Raw genomic sequence first — 25,375 nt, forward strand, 5'->3', positions numbered from 1 at the left:
AGGGGAAGCCTGAGTTACCGGCGTAAACCACCCATCTTTGACAAGATACTGACAAACTTTCCCACAATCGCCTGAAGTACAGATATGCATATTATATGAGCGGATGACAAGTGTTCTTCAACGAAGGTTAGATTGCGAAAACAGCCACGTGAGCGATTACATGGAATGAAAGGCAAACACTTTAAAGATGAGCTTAATAATGGAAAGGCATGTATCTACTCCGTACAACAGCACGCTAATAGTGGATTTACATGTGCTTAAAATATTCATTATCGACTCCAGTATGACCACGGATCTCACAAGCTGCATTCACAGCCTGTGAATATTTATAAGCATTTAGATGGTTGGAGTATCATATTAATACAACTAAGCGCTTTTTTGTGACCGATTTATAAGTACCAGCTGGCCCGATTCATATATTTGTTATATTTGTGCTCTGGCACGTTTGTGTGTCTTTCGAGCGGTTGATTAAAATATGGGTTAAAACATGGGAATTTGGGAACCCCTGAATGCACATGAATTATTATTGATGCGAAGATAATGTTGTCTCGTTGTTTCAATCGGCTTAATTAGGCGTTGTTCGAGTCTGAACAATGAGTTCGCAGGTTCAAATCCAGAACTCACGAGACGAACGACGGCAATTTATTCCTCACATTCTGGGTTGTTCCATTTTATAAACGTAACTATGAAAAAGTCTCCAGAACAAAAAAGTCTTATTGTCAGAGTAGCACTGCTTAGACCTTATATATTTTAGTCAGAACTTATTTTGTATGCGATAAGACTGACGTCCGCCACGAACATATATAGACATTTGAAATCTGGTGGTGCATTCATGGACACGGGCCAGGAGAACAGCTATAGCCATGGCCCGTAAGTGTGTTTTTAAAGGTTAAAGCGGGCTACTGGCTAAGTTGCCCCATCTCATCCGCAATACAATGAGCGACCCGTCAAGCAGATCAGCGGAGATGAGAAGGAATGCAGATTGCCCGTTATACCGCAACAGGTGGTGCATTCCACCCGGATAGATAGTCAAATTATATACACTCTTCACACGATAGCTTCCTTGGACTGACGGTGGGGATATCCAGGCTTCTGCCCCTGACTGCATTAACGCGTTCACTGCTAACGGCGGGTGTTCAATCACAGAAATCTGTCGTGTTTTATCGACAAAGCCCGACGGAAGCTATAGCCCTCGATCGTCTTCTCGCCAGTGACAGACGTTCGTGTATCGAGACAAGATGCAGCTGCAGCGAACGCGATGGTGGCGCCAGATGATGAGGGATTTGTCTCTATGCAGCCAGGTCTCAATTTGAGCGCGCTCTGCTCGCACTCTTCAAAGTTACCGCATTATACATACACGCGGTTATGCCTGGAATTTCCCTCTTAGCGCACGGTTATGCCCATGAAGCCTTCTGATAGGAGGTGAACGGTGTGCCTCTGTCGGAATCATTCAAATGTCAGCAGTGGCTTGGCAGAATAGACTGCACTACACGGTGGCGCTACTGTATGAGCAAATCTCCGGTGTTCTGTATAACAGTTGTTGAGATACCCAGCAAGTGGGAATGCGAAGATCTGTCCGCTCATGCACACGTGGATTACTGGCTTGTATGACCCGGCGATGTCTATATATGCGCTTTTGTGAATGAAAGTTTGTGCTGACTGACGTCAGTGGATTTCACGTCTGGTAAAGTCAGTATGCTTACACATATATAGCGACATCGGCTTACTGAAACGTGCTGTTGGATTTTTTTTTTTTAATATATTTCTCTCATTGATCGATTTTACATGCGTTAATTCGCTGGTTACTTTTCCACCCCTGACTGTAATTACCTCTACAGAGAGAGTGATAATTTGTGAACAAGGTACGTGCTTCAAGACAATATCGAGATGTTTGTGGAAAATAACAACTGAGGGTTACTGAGATTTTACCAGAAGTAGACAAATCCAGGTAAGTTTCTATTGTTGATATTGATTCATATTTACGACATAATTATAGTTATTCATATCTATTTAGTTGTATTGACTTCACCGGTATAACGTCTCTGGGCGTTGAAAACAGGGAAGCTGTGATTCCAAATCCACATAATGTAATGAGAAACAACGTGACAAAAACATTTGTTTATAACATAAATAATTTTGCATGTTGTTAGATACACTTGCAAAATGACAGGTGTTTATTTTTTTAAAGTAACAATGCAATATATATTCACTACACTCACCTATTATATTGTAGCATGAGCAGAGAAACCAGAAGGTGACGTCATCAGGTAACGTTAGTCATGGGTGTGACATTGCCTTCGCATGTCAATTACCTCACTTCAACTAATGCTGCAAGCACATACCGTGACTACACAAATCATTAATTTACACTGACTTCAGAACCCGGGGATAGGCTAACTACACTATATACGTTACACAGGACCGCACCGCGTTGGCCCAGGGGTCAAAACGTCCGTTTCGCGGGCGGGTTACCCAGGTTCAGGTACTTCCGTCTTTATTAAATCTGCTGTGTTCAGGTGCAAGCTAGTGTGGCTAGGCGCTCAACATAAGGAGTTGCTATAAGTATGGTGATCGACCCAGGTGTCTAGATGCTGTGACTCAGTGAAACGTCTTGTATGGTGTTTTTGGTATTGCATTCCAATGAGGCAGCATTATACATATGACGACAACAGAACACTGGCCTGTAGCTCTGTCGAGATCAGACTGGAAAATAATGTTGAATATAATATAAAAGGCTCCAGCGTGGAAAATAAAAACAGAGCAGCAACGACTGTATAACCGGTGACCCTGCTGTTAATTCACCATGGCGTTCAGCACCAAGGATAAGAAATAATAATAATCTGTACGCCACTCTATAAAGCGTATAATTTAACACTCCCACAATAAACTGGGACAATGTGGCTCACGCATATTTTTCATGTCCGTAGTATTTACTTGCAAACTATTACACACTTGGGATGCCTCAGCGAGAGTAAGTTCTCCTGGCAGGATGCCAAATGTGTGAGATGGCTGTCTTCTCAATGGAGGAACAAACCCTACCACGTGACAGGTATATGGCCCCAACATACGGGTTAACGGCCTAAATCAGAAGAGCTTAAATATGGTTTTATAATGTAACTCGTAATTTTTTTTTCTGTTATGAAATAATTTTATCTTTACCATATAGCTGTAACATTGCTACTGCATGTTAGGCCATAGATCTTTGCTGTCACATGTTGTACTGAACATTAAAACCACAGTTACCAAAGCAGTTACACCTTTCTGCTAAAAAGCAAAGATCGTCTTATGGTAAAAGTAGTATTTGAAAGCGACATGAGGCAGAAAATAGAATATTAACACATCAGATGACCGCTCGATGGATATGAGCTTGGGAATTCGTGACAGTGAGTATTCTTATCAGTAATGTACGGTTCACTTGTTTCATGGTCTGAATTTTTCAGTGATTTCCCTGTGATTGCTAATATCATTAATTTCACAGTCGTCTGTAAGGTTGAAATATAACATCTAAGCCCATGCATAACCCAGTGTGCTTAGTCGGTGCATTGCGCTGTGACTATAAAGACTGTCAGAGGCCATATAAACAAGAGACTTACAAGATGAAAAGAAGTATTGAAATTTTGTCACATTGTTCCGTTTTTATTGTTATATGACCGTGCTTAATCTGTAACAGGTTCTCACTGGCTCAGACGGCTAAAGCACTGGTTTGTTGCAACTATCAGACTCTTGACCAAAGTTGCGTGTTCAAATCACGCTGTTTCGTCTGCTGCTTCAATGTCAGGAGAATTGGCTGGTACCTGGTAAATGGCGGGCACTCCAGTTTCCCCACCTATAAACCTGACCGCCGCCATACGTAAAAAAAAGTTGAATGTTAGATTGTTCTTTAACGTCATACTCACGGATTCTTCACTTATACGATTACAGCTAGCTTTATCGGTGGAGGAAACCTTATTGCCAGAGGCGTGCAAACACTGACGCGCAAACAAGTAATTCAACGGCGGTAATACTGCACAAACGTCCACGCGAACGTCGTCATCTTCACATTGTTATCAGTGCCCCAAAGAACAATGAGAGAGTTAACAATGCAATGCAAGGTGTGTATAGATGTCCATGAATGAACTCGATAACAAAGCAAATGTAAGCGATATAAAATTGCCATTAAAAGTATTCGAGTTGACCCATCATCGAAAGCGATCAGTAGGATCGATGAAAGTCTGGCATGGATCTGTCAGACTTTGTAACACTCCGTCTCTAGCTTTTCCGCATTCCAAGACCATACAGCGAGCTTTTATCCAGTGGGAAACCCGTGGCTCGGAAGGGATGGATTATCTCCCGGTATACACTCCACAAGTCTTGCCGGTATTATGCCCTCTGTCAATATGTGTGTAGACTCGATGTACTTGACGGGTTTCCGTGGGCCTTCAGTGATTCGGAGATGTCGTTTGAAGTTCTTAAGTCACACAGCCTTGGGACACTTTCATGTTTGTTCATGTGCGAGCATATGACTTATCGACAGGAATTTTATACAAAATGATGCTAGTGTACGACCGTCATTTTACTGTCTTCAGCCTTAGGGCAATGAAACACCATATATCGAAGTTTCGCCACCTTATTGCCGAGTGGATTAACACTTCATGTTTCTACATTAGCCAATATGTACGTAGACTGGAACGATTTGCTTAGCAAACGTAACAATAACGAACGTTCATCTGCCATAAAAACACGACTTGGACTTAGAAGAACCAACAGTAGCTAAACTTTTCGGATAATCCAGGCTAAGCGACAGTTCTACCAATCAGAGCTTTGAGCCCGGGAACATGGACCATTGAAAGTGACATTGTACTCCAAGAGAGGCAAACAGAAATACCTATTATATAGAATATTATTTCACATGAAAAGCTATCTATCACTGGTTAGCAAACAACATCTGGAGCAGTGGATGAGCTGACATGAATCATCGTCATTGTGTGGTCCCAGCAACAACACCTGGGACAATGGATCAGCTTGTGACGTGAAAACGCCATCAATTCGTGGTCAGCAATGACACCTGGAGCAATGGATCAGCTAACGTGAAACCACCATCAGTTCGTGTTCAGCAATGACACCTGGAGCAATGGATCAGCTGACGTGAAAACACCATCAGTCTGAGGTCAACAAAACCTGGGGCAAGGAATCTGCTGACGTGAAAACGCCATCAATCCGCCTTCAGCAACAACACCTGGGGCAATGGATCAGCTGAGGTGAAAACACCATCAGTTCGTGGTCAGCAATGACACCTGTAGCAATGGATCAGCTGAGGTGAAAATACCATCAATCTGTTGTCAACCAAACCTGGGGCAAGGAATCTGCTGACGTGAAAACGCCATCAATCCGTCATCAGCAAACAACAACAGGGGCACTGGATCAGCGGACGTGAAAACGCCATTAACATGAGGTCAATAACAGGATCAGGTGAGATGAAAACTCCATGAATGTGTGGTCAGCAACAAAGCATGGTGTTGTAAGTCAGCTGGCACGAAAACGCCATCAGTCCATGACCAGCAACACCTGGGGTACGGGATCAACTGACATGGAAATGCTGTCAATCTGTGGTCAACAACACCTGGGGCAAATCGATCAGTTGACACGAAAACACCATCAGTTCGTGTTCAGCAATGACACCTGGAGCAATGGATCAGCTGACGTGAAAACACCATCAATCTGTTGTCAACAAAACCTGGGGCAAGGAATCTGCTGACGTGAAAACGCCATCAATCCATCTTCAGCAACAACACCTGGGGCAATGGATCAGCTGAGGTGAAAACACCATCAATCTGTTGTCAACAAAACCTGGGGCAAGGAATCTGATGACGTGAAAACGCCATCAATCCGCCTTCAGCAATAACACCTGGGGCAATAGATCACCTGACATGAAAATGCCGTCAATCTGAGGTCAACAACACCTGGGACAAGAGATCAGCTGAGGTGAAAACGCCATCAATCTGTGGTCAACAACACCTGGGGCAAAAAGCGAACAATGCGTGATCAGTAACAATACTAGGAGAAGTGGATCAGCTGAAGTGAAAATGCCATTAATCCGTGGTCGGCAACAACGAGTTGGGCAGATAGATCAGCTGCAGTGAAAACGCCATTAATCCGTGGTCGGCAACAACACCTGAAGCAATGGAGTCTTAAGGTGCAAAAGGGCAGATTTTTGTGAACAGACTTAAATGCATTCAAACGTTTCAATCCTGTGCTGAGTTGTTATGAACTATATATCCGGTGTTAATGTACTCTGGTGTCACAGGAAGTTTTTTCCACTCGAACCACAGCTTCCAGTCTTGGAATAGCTATTATTACCTGACCAGAAATGTTCTCAAAAACTTTGTCTCTAGATGAAAATAAAGACGAAAAAAGTATCCTGCCACTGCCAGAATGGTCCATCTTAAATTTAAAACATATATATGTATTTGATTCGAATTCAAAGAGTATTAATCAGCCAGCCAATATTCTTGAGTACAGCGTAAAACACCAGTCAAATCAGACAAATCAATTAGTCTGACAATGCATACTTTTTCCTATCAGATGAGCAACTCAAAACGAGATTATCTCTACATTCAACTGGTATCCAGTCGTACCATCAGGAACAGGAGCCTTGGTCTGTACAGGTCCAGTAGCCAGTCACAACGGAATCCACTGCTCTACAACTGTATCTGTGTCATCCCTCCCACATAACAAATGTTTGACGTAATATGTGTGGGAAACATGTGCATGTCACCGAATGTAAGGCAAAAGCTATTAATATATAGATTTCAATGACTGTTTAAAATATATCTTTTCTAAACTACTCCGCGAAGCGAGTCCACCTGCTTCACTCTCAAATATTTTCAGTAAATGTATACCCAATATATCTGGACATGGGTATACATTTTTGTCTGGATGGATTATTGTATCGTAAAAGATACCAACTTCAGCCAGCGTTGCATCACTATACGCTTGCAGGGAAGTACTTTCCGGTGCCCTAGCGAATTATCTCTTCTTGAATCGGCGTAAATTTCAGATATACATGTATATAATATATGGCGATCAGCATTTCACTGTATACGCGATGTGCACATCGGCAATTTGAGACGCTATGTATCTGTGGAAAACCTGTACATGTTACTGGATATAAGGTACATACTTTTGATTTCATTTTATAAAGTATGTTTTCCCTAAATCATTCCGTGAAATTCGACCAGCTCCTTCACTTTTTCATGGAGCAATATTTTGAACAGATTTATATTTAGAGATGGAGTGTATATATTTTTTATCTCAGTCCTCTATGCGCAATCTTGGCGTTAAATATAATTATATAAACCTAGAGCTCTTCCTTGTGTGCCCGGTGATGACAATATACTATATAGATCCACATATTTTAAAAGATAATTTTGTTTTACGTTGATGGAGACTATGTCCCCAAATTTTTTCCATGTGGCATTTGACTTTGTATTTCAGTTGTTTGACTACGGTTGCTGGAGATGCTGTGGTTAAATATGTAAAATAATATATTTAACATTAAGAACTACATTTAAGGATGTTTTAAGGGTGTAATTGTATAAGAACTACATTTAATAGTATTGATAAGGTTATTGTAAAAGAAATATAATAATTTGATTTCGAATTTTAATTGTTTATGTTTGTTTGTTTGTTTCTTTGGGTTGGCTTAAAAGGTAACTGTTTCATGTTCTGATGTTTAATTTTATCATTCTTATGTTGAAAAGCCATAATTATTTCTTTGTTCTAACTTGGTTACATGGAACATAGACACATACTAAAGAGTCCTGGCACGGTTCAATCTTATATACATGTAGTACGCGCATACACAGACTACAGTCCTATGAACATGTATCAGGTCAATAAACTCCTACCATGTACCGTCAGATTTCGGAGAAAAAAGTATATATGTAGAAAATATATCGAAATACCCCGGTGTTGTTAGTCAGTTTCGGGATCTTTTAAATGATTATCAAAATGTTTCGTTGTTGTGTTTTACTGCCTTGCGGCAGCATACTATAAGTTATGGAGAGCTCAGAGCTTATACATAAGGTGAAATCGCAGCCAAATCAGTTTACCTCCCGAAAGTTTGAACAATCACTCATACGTATACGAGAGCAAACGCTTTAACATATCATAAATGTATTAACGTATATGGAGCTCGGTGTACATGTACATTTACATCTGAAGCCACATTGCGCTGTGTCATCATTTAGAATTACAAGGAAATATGAGATCAAATTGGGCCCCTGTGGTTGAGGAGGTTAGTAGGCCTACGCCAGCACGGCGCAATGACCCTCTCACCAATGCGTGCCTCTCGGCAGTGCGGTCGTTGTGAGTTCAAGTCCAGCTCGTTCTGTCTCCCTCTCCGGCCGTAAGTGGGAAGGTCTGCAGCAACGTGCGGATGGTCTTGGGTTTCCCCCGGGCTCTGCCCGGTTTCCTCCCACCACAATGCTGGCCGCCGTCGTATGAGAGAAAATTCTTGAGTACGCCGTAAAACACCAATCAAATAAATAAATAAATGAGATCAAATCAAGCAGAACTCTTAATGCGGTAATCACATATACACAGCCGTCTTCTGTTTCTGTCTATGATAGATTAACCTCAGTGCGTGTACAATTTACATTCTCTTTTTCCAAAATCCTGCTATATGCATGCACTCTGTTCTGGTATGTATGGAAACAGTAGGCCTACAGTATCCACTTTCGATCTGTAGTTGCTTTCAGTTGTAGATATCAGGGCTGTCCACTGTCACCTTTCTGGCTTTCCCTTCACGGGAAATGAGATTTCGTAGAATGTCAACTACACGCTATATATTACTAAATATAGGTTTTAAATTGCTTCTGTCAAACCACATTCTGACTCTTACATCCGTGACATATCTATATACATGTATATGCTGCAACATTTGTTTCGGTATTTAGGTAAGCTTTCCCATCTCAACGTTTCGGAGTGAATAACATACAGCGATTAACGGAATTTACAAGCAGTAATTAAAGGAATGTCAAGAAGGTTTGTAAACGACATTAATTTATTTTTAAAAGGACTGGTTAAAATAGTGTGATCAAACGAATTACCATAATAACATAAAGGCATATGAAATGTACGTTAAGCAATACCTTTCACATTGAAGATTGAAGAACGTGATTTAAAGATGACTTTTTCATATTAATATGGTATGCTTTCACATAGATTGAAGATAGTTCTAAGAGACGCGGGTGGAAAAGTAAAGTAGTTGCTGAAACATCGATGAACTGTAAAAGAGAGAGCAAAAACGTGTAGGTTGTAGACATGCATGGGATGGGAATGAAAAGTTATTGGGCGATGTTGCGAAGAATGATAAAATCGTTCTGTTGGCTCAGCGTCGTTCCGCAACGTCGCCTGCCCATATAGGCCTATACACGTATTATTCACATTGCCCAGTCAACGATGCAACCATTGCTCTCGGATGATGACATTGCCACACTGATGTCCCCTCCCTCCACCTGCATGCACTGCATAGGCGACTTGTCACTTGTCACCTTTTTCTATTCAACATAAATGAAATATATTTCACCCTCGCATTATGATTTTCAAAGTATTTAAAGTCCAATGCCCATAAAATAAAATTCAATATATATAATTCAGTGTTAAGCTTTTTTTCTTTTATTATTCTTTTATTTATTATACATCTTTCAAAAACAAAGCCTCAAGCTTTCAGAACATGAAATTATGTTCTTTGAAGACGTAGACATGTTGAACACATGTATCAGTGTTTGTCTATACCCGATAGTCGAAACCTATACAGTCAATGTATTTTTACTTTTGGGGAAAAATGATCTCTGTAAATCAGAGATTCAGCTGGGGCATGTGTATGTCATGATGACCAAGACAGCCAATTGTACCTGAATAGATAACTTAATTGACACTATCGAATGATGATTGTTAAACGTTGCAGTGTAATATATTCAAGAATTTTGTCTTTATTCACAATACACATAAGATGAAAGTAACACTTTACAAACCTAGAAAGTAGATTACTTCGACCATAAAACATGTACAAAAATATACTTGAGCCTTGGCTATAATTTCAAACACATCCGATAATGCATGTCGGATTTTTTATGTTCATTATGTTTTCTTCAAACTAATATACCATAAACATAACATACTCGGTACACCTTAAAATAAAGTGCGTCCCAGCCACCTTTACTCTGTTTACCTCCCTTTGATTCAAATGATAAAATGTAAGGTACATGTCCACCTCACACTTCCATGCAGGCAACCATCTTCACAATGTATAAACGTATTTAAGTACATTTTATATAGATACGTGGATATACTCAGTGGATATAAAGATGGGCTATAAATGTCTACAGATTTTGTAAAGATACCAGCCTTAAAAAATTCCAACCCAAACCTTCCAGACGCATGCACAGCCGCGTAAAATTGGAACTCGCGACCTCATTTGTGATTCATTCGTATGCAGCGAGAGTGACTCCTCAGACGACTGGGCCATCTGTTAGTGTCATTATGGGAGGCGAGTGAATTATTGACAGTGCATGGCGTGTTATTACGGTGTTTAAATCATAGGACAGGAAATAAACATCACTGCAGATCCGTATACCAGTACACTCTGCGCGTTCGTATTGTCGTGTATTATTTAATGAATTTCACACAATTCGGCTAGTAATGCAACACGGATTGTCACACATTTCACAGTCCCCGGAGACTTGCAGGCTGACATATACATGTATATCTGGCCATATAGACATTGACCACATCGTGCAACATCATGTATCATGCGCCGAACATATTCCGACAATGTTCATTTTGAAACTGACAGCGTCTGCAGAAATTATAGTAACAATACATATTAACATTCAAATCTTGCAGTATGTAATTTATTTTTTGGGAGTAAAAAGCGATTTTATATAACCATCGGTCAAAGTCACTAAACTGAAATATAACCCAGGCTGGGGACATTTGTCAAGGTTTATTTTCTCATGGATGTACTAGTATATTTGTTTATTCATTTTCGTGAGGTTGTTTTGTTTCACCAGAGAGGGACAAACGACAGAATGGGACAAGCGACCTGAGTAACTAAGGTGTTCTGTTCATTAAAACAGGATCTATTCGATCACAGAGCAAGCTATATATATTTATTTGATTAGTATTTTACGCCATCCTCAAGAATATTGCACTTATACGACGGTGGCAATATTATGGCAGAACAAAAGGGGAGTTCCCAGGGGAAACTGACGAACATCGGCAGGTTAAAAAGCCAGACACGTCAGTCACTGGAATGTAACTATGCCTTAGAGCATTCAAGAATAGTCCACTTACGTAATACGGCGACGTTCAAGTTTATGTTTGGATGAAAATAAATTGGCCAGAGAATAATTCGTCATGCATGCATGTATCTAATATATCCCGCGGAAAGAACGTGATTCGAACAAGCGGCCATTGGTCAATTAGAGCCTGTCAGGCGTGCCTATGTAGTACAATGCCACGCATGCAGAACCCAGTTTATACAAATATTGGTCTTTTCTTTTTTTCTTCTATATATGCATATTCTCTGACGTGTCGAAGGTCTGCATGAAAATTATGTGTGGCATCTGCTAAAGAATTAATTATAACTAGGGTAATATAAATAGCCTGATTTATATACTCATAACGAATCGATGGATAAATATATAATATATCCATATATTCGTGCCCATGGTGTATACAATAAAAGAAAGCGAGACTCCTTATTAATATAAACTACACTGTGCAACACATAGTAGACTAATCAGTTAGGCCTACATTGTGTGTGTGTGAGTGTGTGTGTGTGTGTGTTTGTGTTTGTGTGTATGGATATATATGTAAATGTGTATATTGATGCATGAAAGCGACCTTATTGCAGAAATAATTGTCTGGTCTATCCCGTTGTGGCTGTATATAAAAAAAAAACATATAAACCGGTATATGTAGGCCCTACATGCATTAGAGTTAGTTTTATATACACACAGTCTAAATTTGTATAGACTTCTTCCTGTTCAACGAATTCAAACTTTCAAACAAATATATAGCATATATTAATACGCTGAACTACAGTTATTCAAATTCACAAAAAAGTCATTCATTAAGAAAATTTTCGTTCTTATACATATATATATTATGTTACCAATTCTTTCTTAAATTTTTCCTTCTGTATATAATGGTTTTAATAAATAAAATGTTTTGAAGATGTTTTACTATATATTCTTTTTTCGGTTCATCTTAAGCCTATTGTGTGCAATTTGTCACCTTAATATTTATCCTTTACATATAGATCTCTAAAAAGAGTATGTGCGTAATTAAAGTCGAAAAAGGAAACCGATTATACATGTAAAGAAAAGGGAAATACGAAAGGACAAGTGTGCACAGCTGATCAGTTAAGCAAATGCTCAGACAAAAACGAACAACGAAAGAACAAACTGAACACTAAATGTTAATGGATTAACCTTATTTCAAGTATTGAAATTTATTTTGGCCTATGAGGTTTATTAGCCTACCATAATGAAATGTGAAATACCGCCGCTGCTTCTGTTTACAGGTTAAAGGGTATGACGCATGCGTGGAAGAGACTCTCCGCAAATATGGCGGACAAAAACATCGGCAAAAGTGGGTCGGGTATGAAACCCGTACCCATGAAATTAATTGCGAGTTGGGAAATGGAAAAAACGTCTCCAAATTGTATACCAAGGTAAGACACTTTCAAAAATTCGATTTTTGGTAAAGATCCTGCTAGCAAATAGGCTGCAGTAATTGTGTCTATGGGGGACATTCTGCAAACCTTTAACGAAAGGCGCCAGACTGTATGTGCTTGTTGACAGTTCTCTCGCAGGTGATTAACCCTCTCTGTGCGTTTGTTTGAGGAGTAATTTGTCAAATCATAGACATTAGGTATCATTTACCTACTGAACGGGGGATATGAGGGAGGAGGAACGGATTTGCACAGGTCAGGTGATCGTACAGATGGATGTAGAGCCACTAGAGGCCTACCTATCGTAGTCTACCACTGTGCAATCGTTAAGACTGTGCTGAGATTTATGCTATAAACGTACAGACGTTCGAGGGTTTACAGTGTTACTTTTCATAAATTACGACTCCCAAGCTATAATTCAAGAAGGGTGAAAATGAGGGTTAGAACGAAATATTATTACATGAAGAGAATATAAGTTTGGCAAGAATTTCATTAGATACACCATTAAAAACTTAGAAAATAGAGTAGAGACTGTGCATGTAGCTGATTCATCATGTATGCATTCTACATTACAAGTAGATGACAATGAAAATGTTACGCTCCTCAAGCTTAGGTATTTCTCTAAGAACAACCCAAACAGGCACAGTGTTACTCTTACATTTAAATTTTATGTGTATTTTGACTTTTGCGGATAAGAGTTTCCACCACTTCTAGTGAGCATTGATTGAAATATGGTTATTTTAATGTTGAGGTAACATATGTACATGTGCTGTTACAGAGTAAATTAACACTGTATATCATCGTCATGTGATCTGAATAGAATTGATGGGAGTGTTATCAGTCATAATAATAGTCAATAATGAAATGCAGGTACATGCAGTTCCTAAGTACTGAGCATGGGATGCCTGAAAAGTGTTGATGTGAGGACAGCAAAGTTGCATAACTTTGCAATGTAAGGTCACCTGGTGGATCTACTTTTCTATGAGCTATTATCCTGCAACAATAAAAGGCAGGGGTCGTCTTTCGGATGTACTTGACATGATTCAATACAGCAACATGCCAAATCTGTAATCACCCGCCTATTTTCATATGACTTGCTATTTGTAACACACTGTCACAGTGGTATCGTGTTTATATTCCCTAAATTTGAAGATGTTTACGGTACACCACAAAGTTCTTGATCATCACAATAGTGGGCAACAGTTTATAAACAAGTTTGAAATTGTAGCAGAAGGCAGTAAAACATTTACCACAGACATGTCTACTCACAGCAGGTAATCCCCCTCAGTGAGTTAATCCCCCTTATCAGAGGGAGCTAAGAAAATATAACAGCCCTAGTTCACAAGAAGTTATACTTTTTGTCAAGTAGAAGGTAATTAAAATTCAAAGTTGTTTTCACCTTTGAGAGGAAAGCTAAGAAAATGGAGAATAAAAATATGAAATGAAACAAATGGCCAAATTTAACCCCAAGGGGTTCTAGTTTCTGTAATGTGAAACTAAAGCTGATACAAAAATGTAGGCCATTAGATATCTAGACAAATTTCTTGCTTCTATGAAACACACAGATCTATATTGCTTTGTAAGGTGCAGTATTTTCTTGTTTAATGGAAAACATATGATTTTACACACAGTTCATGATGGAGAAAATTATTATTGTCAGATTCTTAGACGTATTTTTGACAGTGTATGAAGAATAACTTTGCAGACATGTGAATGTATCTCTAGCAGAGCTGTGACCACGACGGTATCTGATGCTGACTACGGAAATGATGCTAAAATGGCTTCCTGTGGTTGTCTGTAGTTTTAACTTGAGATTCCTGATGATTGCTCTGACCATTTGTGTTATAATTGTTGACTGCATACAGTATATTATACATGTAGTCAATGAAATCTTTTGATGGTCTATCTGTAAAGACAAATGTATAAAGCATTAGAAAAGTACATGTACCAGGGGCACATTTAATGAAGCAGTCTATGGCAAGGAGCTTGCCATGTTACCATGGTAAGGAGCTTGAGGTAGCGTTGCAACAGCTTCGTAAGACTGACCTTTCAGAGGTGTATAGCACTCAAATCATGTAAATTTATAAATTTGTTGTTCTTTGTTTTTATTATCCATAGGTGTGTACAACTACGTCATGTATATCACAGTATATGTGGAGAGTCAGGGGATATGTCAATTTTTTCTTTTGTTATAATATCTGTCTCTGTCTGTTTAACTGTTACTGACCTTTAACTCTTTACACCATAGCAGAGTTTACCATTGCATCATCATGATGCCAAGCTGTAGTTCATGAAACAGCCTTCTGGTCAACCCACATACTACACATGACATAAACTTTGCTGGTTATTAAACACTTTTAGTTATATAATATATTATGAATACATGGGAGCCAGTCAAATAGCAGCAAATTGATCAGTATGGGTTTGGGTTGAGCAGATCAGCTACATGTATGGATATATATATGCTGTAAGCATCGTATGATGTCACTGTGCTGTAAGATATAAAGGAGAGTTAGTTTCTGTGTTACCAAAGCATACATATTAAGCACGGTCATATTACACCTTTTCCAGGCTTTTCGGATGGAACAGAACTGGACTGATTTTGTGCACTTTACGGAATTATGCATGACATATTAAGGTTGTAAGGCAATATACATGTAAGTGGAATGAGAACATGAAGGAAAATTGGTATGGCATACATTACAAGGTACTTGTATACTGTTACCTTGGTTACATGTACATTATTAATTAAAGTGTAGTATCTTTTACCTACATGTACATGTACAATATGTTAAATTGTTTAGCATTAGTCTAGTAAAAGTGTTGTGGCTTCTTGTTGATGACCTCTTGATTTACAAAGTACTGAGATTCTTGTACCAATTAATGAAAGTAGAACAAAACAAGAACTAAGCTAAAACTACATCTATACATTATACAGTGTATATGTACTTGTGAAGAATGATGCAATGATAAATTATACTTCTTTGATAATAATAAATTATACTTCTTTGATAATAATAAATTATACTTCTTTGATAATGATAAATTTTTCTTTTTTGTACGCTTTGTGTGCATATCACGATGTACATGTATACGTGTTAAAATATGTACATGTAGCATATAGAGTATAAGCACAAGTACATCCTACCCAACATTTAGCTTTTTTCAATTGACAAGTTTTGCTTGATTCGGGTTGATTCATCCAAGTTATAGGACCACTTAAGAGTTTTTGTGAAGTTTGAGCAATTTCTGGTGAAATTAAGTCTTGGCTGCAAGAGTATTATTTTAAGGTGTTCAGTTACAATGTGCTTCTGAAAATGCATCTTTACAGGCCAGGCTATAGGTGAAGTACATAATTCTGGGATTGTACAAATACAATGGCGTGTGTCCACAGACTATGCAAGATAATGTAAAGCATGTGTTAATGAACAAATGGAGTGGAATCCAACGAGGATTTATTGTTGGGTTGGAATGACAGGGTAGTAGAATGATGCAGGTAATTGCAATTGTCAACAAAGGGGTTGTGGAGACTATGGGAGGCTCATGGAAAAGCTCATGTGACGTTGACATTGTACTTTATATATGTTTTATGAGAAAACGTACACAGCTAATTATTACGGAATAAAGGAAAGAGCAGATGAGTTCAGAGCGTTGGACCGTCGTAATACAGACGAGAAGAAGTTTTACGAGATTCCCATTGAATCAATTTCATTAACTGTGACAACTGTAATCACTTGTCTGACCCTGGAAACACAGCTTTGCTGATATAATCTGGAGTCTGTTATTATAAATAATTTAATTGAACTAAAGAACTGACAGCAATCTGTGGATGGTCATGAGTTTACCTTGACACCATAACGCTGTCTGCCATCTCACCAATCAAATAAATAAATGAGTTTTTTCAACATTTGTAACTACTTTGAGAACCAAATCTCAACCAGTTCATTTTTGCAAATGATTTTGGAGATTAACTTAGTGTAATATTATTATATGTGACACTAACAAGCATGATGTGCATACATGTATACATATAAACTAGAAGGTAAACATGAGAAACTCCACTGTGTTGACTAATATGAACCTTAATACTAGTTTCACCGCATACAAACATGTATACAGGGGCTGTACATGTATGTAGATTGTTTCGTGATCAGGGACAGTGTTGTGCTACCAGGCACACTGTGACATTATTTATCCAGTCAGTCACAAGTCAATGATAATGAGTTTCACAACTTTTATTAATTCAGTGAGTTCAGCCTTGTTCATTATAAGATTGTAAAATGGCAAAAGATGCCTTGCTAATGTTCTTCTGAGGGTGTTGCCTGAAGACAAAGATATCCTCTATATCTATTATGCCTAATTACCTGTACGAGTATGTATGCGGTGAACAATCAATACATGTACACCCTAGCTTCCAAATAGCGCCTCTTCACTTAACACAGCACTTCCAGTAGTAATAGTCCCTTGATGACCTTTATCAGTTCATGCTCATGGCCAATACACCATCAATCTGTGGCTTACCAGCAGATTATTATCCCCACAGATGTGTAGGCTACATGTCATGTGTTTTCAACACGTACATGCACTTGTCTTACATGTAGAAAGGATGACTTCCATTGAGTGAGGGAGTGATTTACTCTGGGTCAGTAAACCAAAAAATCAGATTTTTCAAAATATCCTTTTTGCCACTGGCACCTGTACATGTACGTAGACAAAAAAAATGGCTATGTCCAAAATGGTGGTTTGGCTACATGTACGCTTTGGATTTAACTCTGGAAAACAAGTATTCTTAAATGCTGTTCTACTTTACTTTTATGTGTACATGTTCACCTCCTTAGAAAAGCAATGTGACCTGGACAAGTACTTTGTATTGATGTACATGTATGTCTGCATGTACTTTTATAGAAAGTCAAAGGTGTTCATATGGGGCCTGAAATTGGACAGGAAATTGTTTGGATGATATTGGCTGTTTTGTTATATTTGTACATGTAGTTTTTAGTGGAAAATTATCATCAGATAATTTGATTTGCTACTCCAAGTAAATCTTAGCATGTAAACCTAGATTCATTTTAGATTGATTTTGTCCCCTCTACTATATCTACATGTGCCTTACTCATTTGCATCAAATGAAACTTGGACAGTGTCATGTTGTGTGGAGCATCCACATGTTTTTTCACAGCTATTGTGGGAGTATTCATAGTTTCATCTGTCATGTTTACCACAGTTGAAATACAATATAATATCATGTTATCTTCAGTGTAACAGGAAACACATTCATAATTCTGAGGTTTATCAGAAGCATACAGTTTGGGATTGGATAATAAAAACGCCAAAATGACAGAACCATGGAACTCAGATTTCATGCTGGGTTGTAGGTAGATCTTCATTATAGCACTAAGCTGTGTGGTCGTAGTTGATTATTTATTGATGTTATGGGATATTGACATGTGGTTCTGTGCAGTGGGAGAAAGCACTGTTCAGATTGAATCCAGTTGTGTGTGGGTTGGTACACGTAGATACAGTTAATATGTGATTCACTCACTGTCCGTCCATGGAATACAATTTGCAAAGGAAATTGCTTGCAACGTGAAATAATCACCTGCGTTCAAACAGTGTTCCAGCTGCCCAAATTTAGTGTGTGGAAAGCAAGTAAATTTGGAAATTGTACTTGTACTCATTTAAAGGCCCTAGTCAGCCATGGATTTCCTGTTAGATGCTATAGAAGAAGACTAGGCGATGTTTTAATAATATTCTCCCAGCTTGGATAAAGGGAATCTTATCAGCATTGACAAGCTCCACATCAATATTGCCAGATTGTGTCTTTCAAAAGAGCACTTGAATATTCATGAGTTTGTACATTTTGTGTTGGTTCAGGAAAATCTGCTTACACATGTACGTATGTAATGGGCTCTGCAATCTGCTTACACAGCCTTATAAGCTTCAGCCCTAACACGCCGAAGGATTCCTCTGTGCATTTTTATATCCAAAGAGGCTTGGCAGGCAACAAAAACTGTTACTATAAGATAATAGGGATGAAAATCACCAGCTGTGTATTACCATGTTCTCATAGAGCAAGAGTAGAAAGCTTCATCTGAATAAGTAATCCTCATCTGAACGTCTTATCAGTAACATATATAACATATGTACATTTACTTACATGCTGCACATGTGTAGACTCACTCTTTATGATGCCCATGACCAACTTCATGCTTGTACATGTGCCAGCATGCTTACATAGGCATTTAGGAGGCTCATTTCACCTGTAGGACAATTACTGGCTTTTTAGTTACAGTCCTCAACTTTGTGTACAATAGCATAAAAACAATACATGTACATTTATGTGTAGATCCACACGTTCATGATTAGTAGTAATGACATATGTTGTATTGCATTTCACCTAAGTTTGTTTATTTATTTTTTTTCAAGTGATACATTTTGGTCGATTCTGATTGATTAATCCAGATTATAGGGCCATTTAAGAGTTTTTTGTGAAGTTGAAATAATTTCTTACCAGAAAAACAGTGCTCAGGGACCGGACCCAACCACCTATTATTGTGGTAATTGTTTGGAATTCTTCTCCTCGCAGATAGATAAAGTATGAACATCATTATGATACACCTGCCTGTACATGACTTTAAGATGGCTTTACTGAAATGGTTTAGTAACAAGGTCAAGTCAGACTCAAAGTCCCAATTAAAATATACAGAATCTTCTCTGGGCATGTGACAATATATAAAAATTTGAATTCCCGTCGAATAGATTTGGCAGGATCACCTTAATCACCCTTTGCTGTCATCTTGCAGCCAACACGGGACTGTGAGACAGTAATTAATTTATCTTCCAGGACCCAAGAAAAAAAAAGAATGACCGACCCAACTTTAAAAACAACAGCTTGTTACCCACAACAAACAACTTTTGAATGATAGGCTTATGATCAGATAATAACATAAATGAAGTTATGTATCTAATGACTTTTAATATTTTTAACAATCTAACTGACTGTTGGGTAGTCTTTGTGACCAGTGTTTCAAGCAGGTACATGTAGTGTTTGTCCTTTGATAAAATATACACCCATATGCCTATTTGTACATAGATACATTAGATCTATTGCCTTACACAGTCCTTGAAACAAAATTTGATGGGTACGTTATCAAAAATTTGATGGGTACGTTATCAAAAATGTAGTTTCCTAAAAAGCAAATAAAATGGGTGAAAACTACTGGTTTCACTTTTTCCAGCAAAGATATGCATGTAGCCAGAAATTCCTGGATCTAGCCTTGGGTGTGCTTGTACTCTGTGCACAGCGCACAGCGCACCTACAGTGTACAGCACAATTACTTCATGTCCATGTAAATGTACCTCTGATTCTTATTAATACATGTAGCACGATCCTCTTGTACAGGACCTACAATGTAAGACGGCGAGTTTGCTCCATGTGCCTGTAACTGTGTAACATTATGGGTTGATTTAGGAGAAGGTTGTGTAACCCATAACTGGAGGAATGACCAAATTCCTGCACAGCTAGGTAAAGCTCATCTGCCAGCTGTCGGCTAGCAAAACACTCCCTGTACCTCCCTTGAAAAATTGCCAAGGAAATACCGGAAGATGTAATTTGTACGTGAACGTTATAATAGATTTTTCTTCTTTTGTAAATTGTATACATATACATGTATGTAAACAGTTTTAGGTTTATTTTGACATTTATTTTTTTCACATTTGGAATGTTCATGGATATACATTATGAAACCCTGAAGTAAATCAACCAAAATGACGTAATTGGCATGTATTTTTACTTTGATGTTTATATGACTGCTTAGAAAAACACATTTCCATGCAGAAAACTTGCAGTTTTTTTTAGATCAAATGTTCATGTGACCCTTTATGTTAATAAATGGAGAATGGTTGAAGGCATTCATGTAGGGGTAAGTTATGTAGAATTAGTGTACGGGGAGCTTGATTGGGTTGCCATCTGTACCAGTAAATACATGTGATCTAGATACAAAGAAGGTTGTACATGCACATGAATAATGCCTTGGGTTACATTGTTACATTGTAATCTAAATTTCAGAAAATATATGCCATTCACACCCAGGACTGTGTACATGTATGTACAATTTGCAATACCCTGCCCAAGCTCTAGTTGTTCTTCATAGGCATATAGCTACATGTAGATGGTTTAGACGGTTGGTGTACTTAGACATACATGTGTGTTTGACATGATAATTGAGATAGCTCTACAAATATGACATTGTGAGATTGTGGAATTTGATTCTGATACAGATTTACATACATGTAGCAGATTTATGGGTCACTGTACATGGTAAATTGAAGCATATGTCCTAAATTTCTGCAACCTATGTTTATAGCATACAATATATAGCACATTAACCTTCAACTTGTCCATGTAACCTTATGGCTTTGCCAAAGATATGTGCCCTAATTCCTCACCCTTTTGACATATGAAAGAGCAACTTTCAGTACAATATATACACATTTTTAATTTGAATTGGGCTGCAAAACTACATCGGTTTCTATGGCCAATTTCAGGGCTGCACAAAAAGTATAATTTTATCAGTCAACACAGAATAATGCCTTCTAAACATGCTTGGATTTTAACACCTTGCAAACATGCAAAAAGATTGAAGAATTATAGTAGGTGGGGCTATGTATCGACTTAAAGAAAGAATAGTGCGCGTATCATACTGTACTAATTTTCACACAAGATGTTCATAGTCTACAAAAAGGTGATGAAGGCAGTGCATTATTCATATGAGCATACATATTCATGAATAAATACCATGTTTGCTGGGTATTAGCATGTAATTAACATAGTTATCTATTGCTGGATAATTGGGTGTACTTCTATGAGTACTATGAAGGTATTGATATCTGGTGTAGAAAGCTTCACATGAGAAGTAACAGTGCCTAATACTTGTACCATACTAAGTTCTGAAAACATAAAAGTACATATAATTGTGATCATGAATTTGAACAAGTCTTACATTTTTAACATTTTTAAATTTATACATTTAGCTGAGGTTGTGGTTAAGTTCTGATGTCAGGTTAAAAAAAAAAAACGTTATATGAAGCAATGATTTATTGGGATTGTCATATGGATTGACAGCTTGCAGTGTGCATGTACATATAAAATACATGTATCATGTTGTTGTGTGTTAACATGTTATGTGGTGACAGTACATTTGCACTTTGTAGGTTAAGATGTATGGTGTAATCCTCTTACTGAGGTGTTGATTGATGCCTGGTTTGTCACAGGTGGCTCATATCAGCTAACTGTTACACTTGCCCACATGTATGTCAATTGCAGGGGCACAATGAACTCCCTTGTGTAATGTTTAAACTTGCTTGTTCAACCCTTTTCACCTTGCTCAAAAATCGAACACTGGCATATTTGGTCAGGTATACAGTGTACAGTTATAGATACATGTAATATATGTGCTCATTTCCTAGCTACAGGTATACATTTGTTTCACTTGTGGCATGAATTCAAGTCTTACTTCAGCTAAACTGGCCATATATGCACAATTATTATATACTTGTACACTGTTTTTTGATTTTCACACTCACCGTTGGTCTATCCAAACGTGGTGAACAGTGGTAAGATAAAGTGATGAACAATAGGCCTACTTCTGTTTACTGTACTTCTGTAAAGCACATGGCACATGTACATGTATATGTAGGGAATTATATTTGTGGAAAAGTCGGTTATTCAGTCTGTATACATTTACATATATATGACTTAGAATCACAGGCTTCACTAAGACTGCAGCTCATGCTGGCTTCCTCTCTGGCCATACATGGGAAGGTCTGCCAGCAACTTGAGGGTTGTAGTGGGTTTCCCCAGGGCTCTGCTCGGTTTCCTCCTACCATAATGCAAGTGAGAACTGAAATTCCAAAGGATTTGGTAGGATAGGGAAATCCAGCTATACTGAAGTGGTAATGTTCAACAGTTGACACTGCCAAAGCTTGATTTTGAACTTTCACACCATAGCAATTGTGTGCAATCTTGTGGCAGCATGAAAATGAAAAGATCTGGTTTTAATGAGATCCTGGTAATATGCCAAGTACATTTATGTGTATTGATTGTCATGTTGCAACATGTCCTTGATGTACTGGTACATGTAATTCAGCTAGTGCTGTTCAGCTATGGCCAGGTAGATACATGTACATGTAGAGGAGACCTGTGATCAAAGGGATGCTGAGATGATCAGGGAAGGCTTTGAGGTGTATATACAATGTATGTAATTCTGTATCATACAGAGAATGACATCATTGTTGACATGAGAATCATTAGCCCCATAATAATTCATTAATATACACGTATTTGTGTACATGTACATGCATTATGTTACATGTAGACAGATATGATATCCTGATGCACATGCTTGATCTCAAAGCCTTGGTGGCAGTCAGCAGTCAACATTGCTGGTGTACAATACAGGGGTGTTTTAGGTGGTTTTATATGAAGTTTGTGTGAAGTCACCGATATGGCAAACACATCAAGCTGCAGGTGAAAATTTAGGGATCCTATGTATGCATGCTTTCTGGAACAGTTAATACATGTAGTTAGTGGTAGACTTACAGTGGTACTGTGGTTTCCTCCACAGGCGAAAATCTGTGCATCCTATATGTGGAAAAGTTAACAGTTAGTACGTGTACATGAATAGGGTAATGGTGGTATTATGCTTTCCACCACATTTAGTATAAAAAAATCACATGCATTGTATATCTGTTATATGACTTAAAAGCTAATAAAATACAATGTATGTTGTGCTGTATTGTGTATATAGCTAGTTTACAGTATGCATGTTTGTGATACATGTACAGTACATGTGCACTGTACATACATGTGTATAAATGATTAATCTTGTACAGGAAGCTTTGTCTTTACTATCTTGTGTGTAAGAAATGGGGTTATAGATCTATATTCATATAATCCTCTCATATTGATCTTTGTTTTGTTCTAGGCAATGCAGTCTAACCCTGACCCGTCTGGTGGTGACCAAACCCCTGGAGAATGATCTCACATCTTTACTGGTGGCTGTTAAAATGCAGGTAACAACATGTAGTCAAGAGTCCATGGGAGACTCGAGGATGAGCTACACAGAAGGTCCAGATGACAGTAGAACGCATCATTTTCTTCTGTGATGTTTACATTATAGTGTGTGTGTACTTCATATATATTCTATGAGCACATGTACACCGACGTAATAAATTGTGACGTAAGAAAGGGAAGAATTAATGAGTTTTGAAGAGTTTTACAGGTTCCCTATTCTATGCATTTCAATTTGTATCAGACATATATGTACATCACATATAAAAATGTTGGTGTAAAAAGTCCGGTCCTACTGAGTTTGAAGAGAAAAGACATGCATATAAAATGAAGTTGTAGTTATAAATCCTTAACAGATTCGCCCACACATGCATGTGTAGTGCAGGGTTCGGCATATTACAACAATGTTACCTGATCTTGACAATTTTTGGTAAGTCCACATGTGCCTCTATTTAAACAAAACATTTACTGTTCAAAGTCTAATGAATTTTGCTTTCATATTACATCTAATATGATGTAATTTTTATATTACATTGACCAGTCAAGGTGTGCTTGACTGGTCAGTCTTTTTGAGGATTTGGGTATGTTTTGTATGGGTCATTTGTATGTCATTTATGAAACCAAGTATTTTGTTTACAATAACTGTACATGTATGTACATGTGGGTACAGTTTTATTCCGTTCTGTTACGTCGAATGATGTAATTTAATAATTTTCATCATTAGTTTACCCTCGATACATGTGTATGAGTCTCTGTGTGCAACTTAAAAATGTTGTATTTGAATGAGGAAGGGAAGTGTGGATGGGGTCAAAATGTTAATCTCTCTTTCACCATAATCTGTCATTCACAGAGATAAATGAAGAAGCAGTATGTAGATCTGCACAATGTTGGATGTATATTACTGGGTGTAGCATCTTCCTGCTTCATGTACACGTATACTAATGATCAAGTGAAATGAATTTGGATTATTATTACCAACATGTACACTTGGCTGATTGCCCAGAAGCGGTAATGGTAGTAAAGGTCATCCTGCTTACGTGTATGTTAGCTACATATGTGTGTGGTCCCCTCTGTCTCAGACCAGGGAGGTATAATTACTGATGCAACTTGACATCTCCCTGTTATCACTAAGGGCATACATACATGTAGTACATTCACATACTTTTGTTGCCTATATTCCCACAGCAAGGCTGTTGGATAAGAGTGCTGGACTGTGCCAGAATAATGTCCTCAAATCTCCCCAGTTGTCATTACTTAGTGCTGCCTCACTGAAGAATGAGGTTGAAGACACCACATGTGATATCTCTCATAGTCACTGTGTACTAATTACCCCATGCCGACTAGTTCTTGCCATTTCTACTGTACATCTATCAAATGGCACATTTTCATATGATTATAGTATGAACAGAAGTTTTGAACCATAATCATTTCTGTAAACCACGCTGTAGTGGACGTATATGGATGTTACTCTGTGGGTGTTAGTGTTGCAAAGTCCTCTGTCTTCTGTCTTGTGATTTTACAGGTTTATGTGTAGGCACTTAAACTCTTCAAATGCAACACACATCATAAAGTGGAGTTGGGTT

General features: G+C 38.1%; 1 protein-coding gene across 5 annotated transcripts in view; it reads left to right on the forward strand.

Moving 5' to 3' along the window:
* The first annotated feature begins 12,614 nt into the window (after positions 1–12,614).
* LOC135469259 (phosphofurin acidic cluster sorting protein 2-like) overlaps positions 12,615–25,375 on the forward strand; it is a 42,604-nt gene continuing 29,843 nt past the window's right edge. For all 5 annotated transcript variants that reach the window (XM_064747856.1, XM_064747857.1, XM_064747858.1 and 2 more), the window contains exons 1-2: positions 12,615–12,721; positions 23,707–23,794. In XM_064747856.1, coding sequence (XP_064603926.1) covers positions 12,615–12,721; positions 23,707–23,794 — 195 coding nt within the window. The remainder of the gene's footprint in view (positions 12,722–23,706; positions 23,795–25,375) is intronic.

This window comes from Liolophura sinensis, chromosome 6 (assembly GCF_032854445.1).
Source record: "Liolophura sinensis isolate JHLJ2023 chromosome 6, CUHK_Ljap_v2, whole genome shotgun sequence".
In the NCBI taxonomy this organism is placed as follows: Eukaryota; Metazoa; Mollusca; class Polyplacophora; order Chitonida; family Chitonidae; genus Liolophura; species Liolophura sinensis.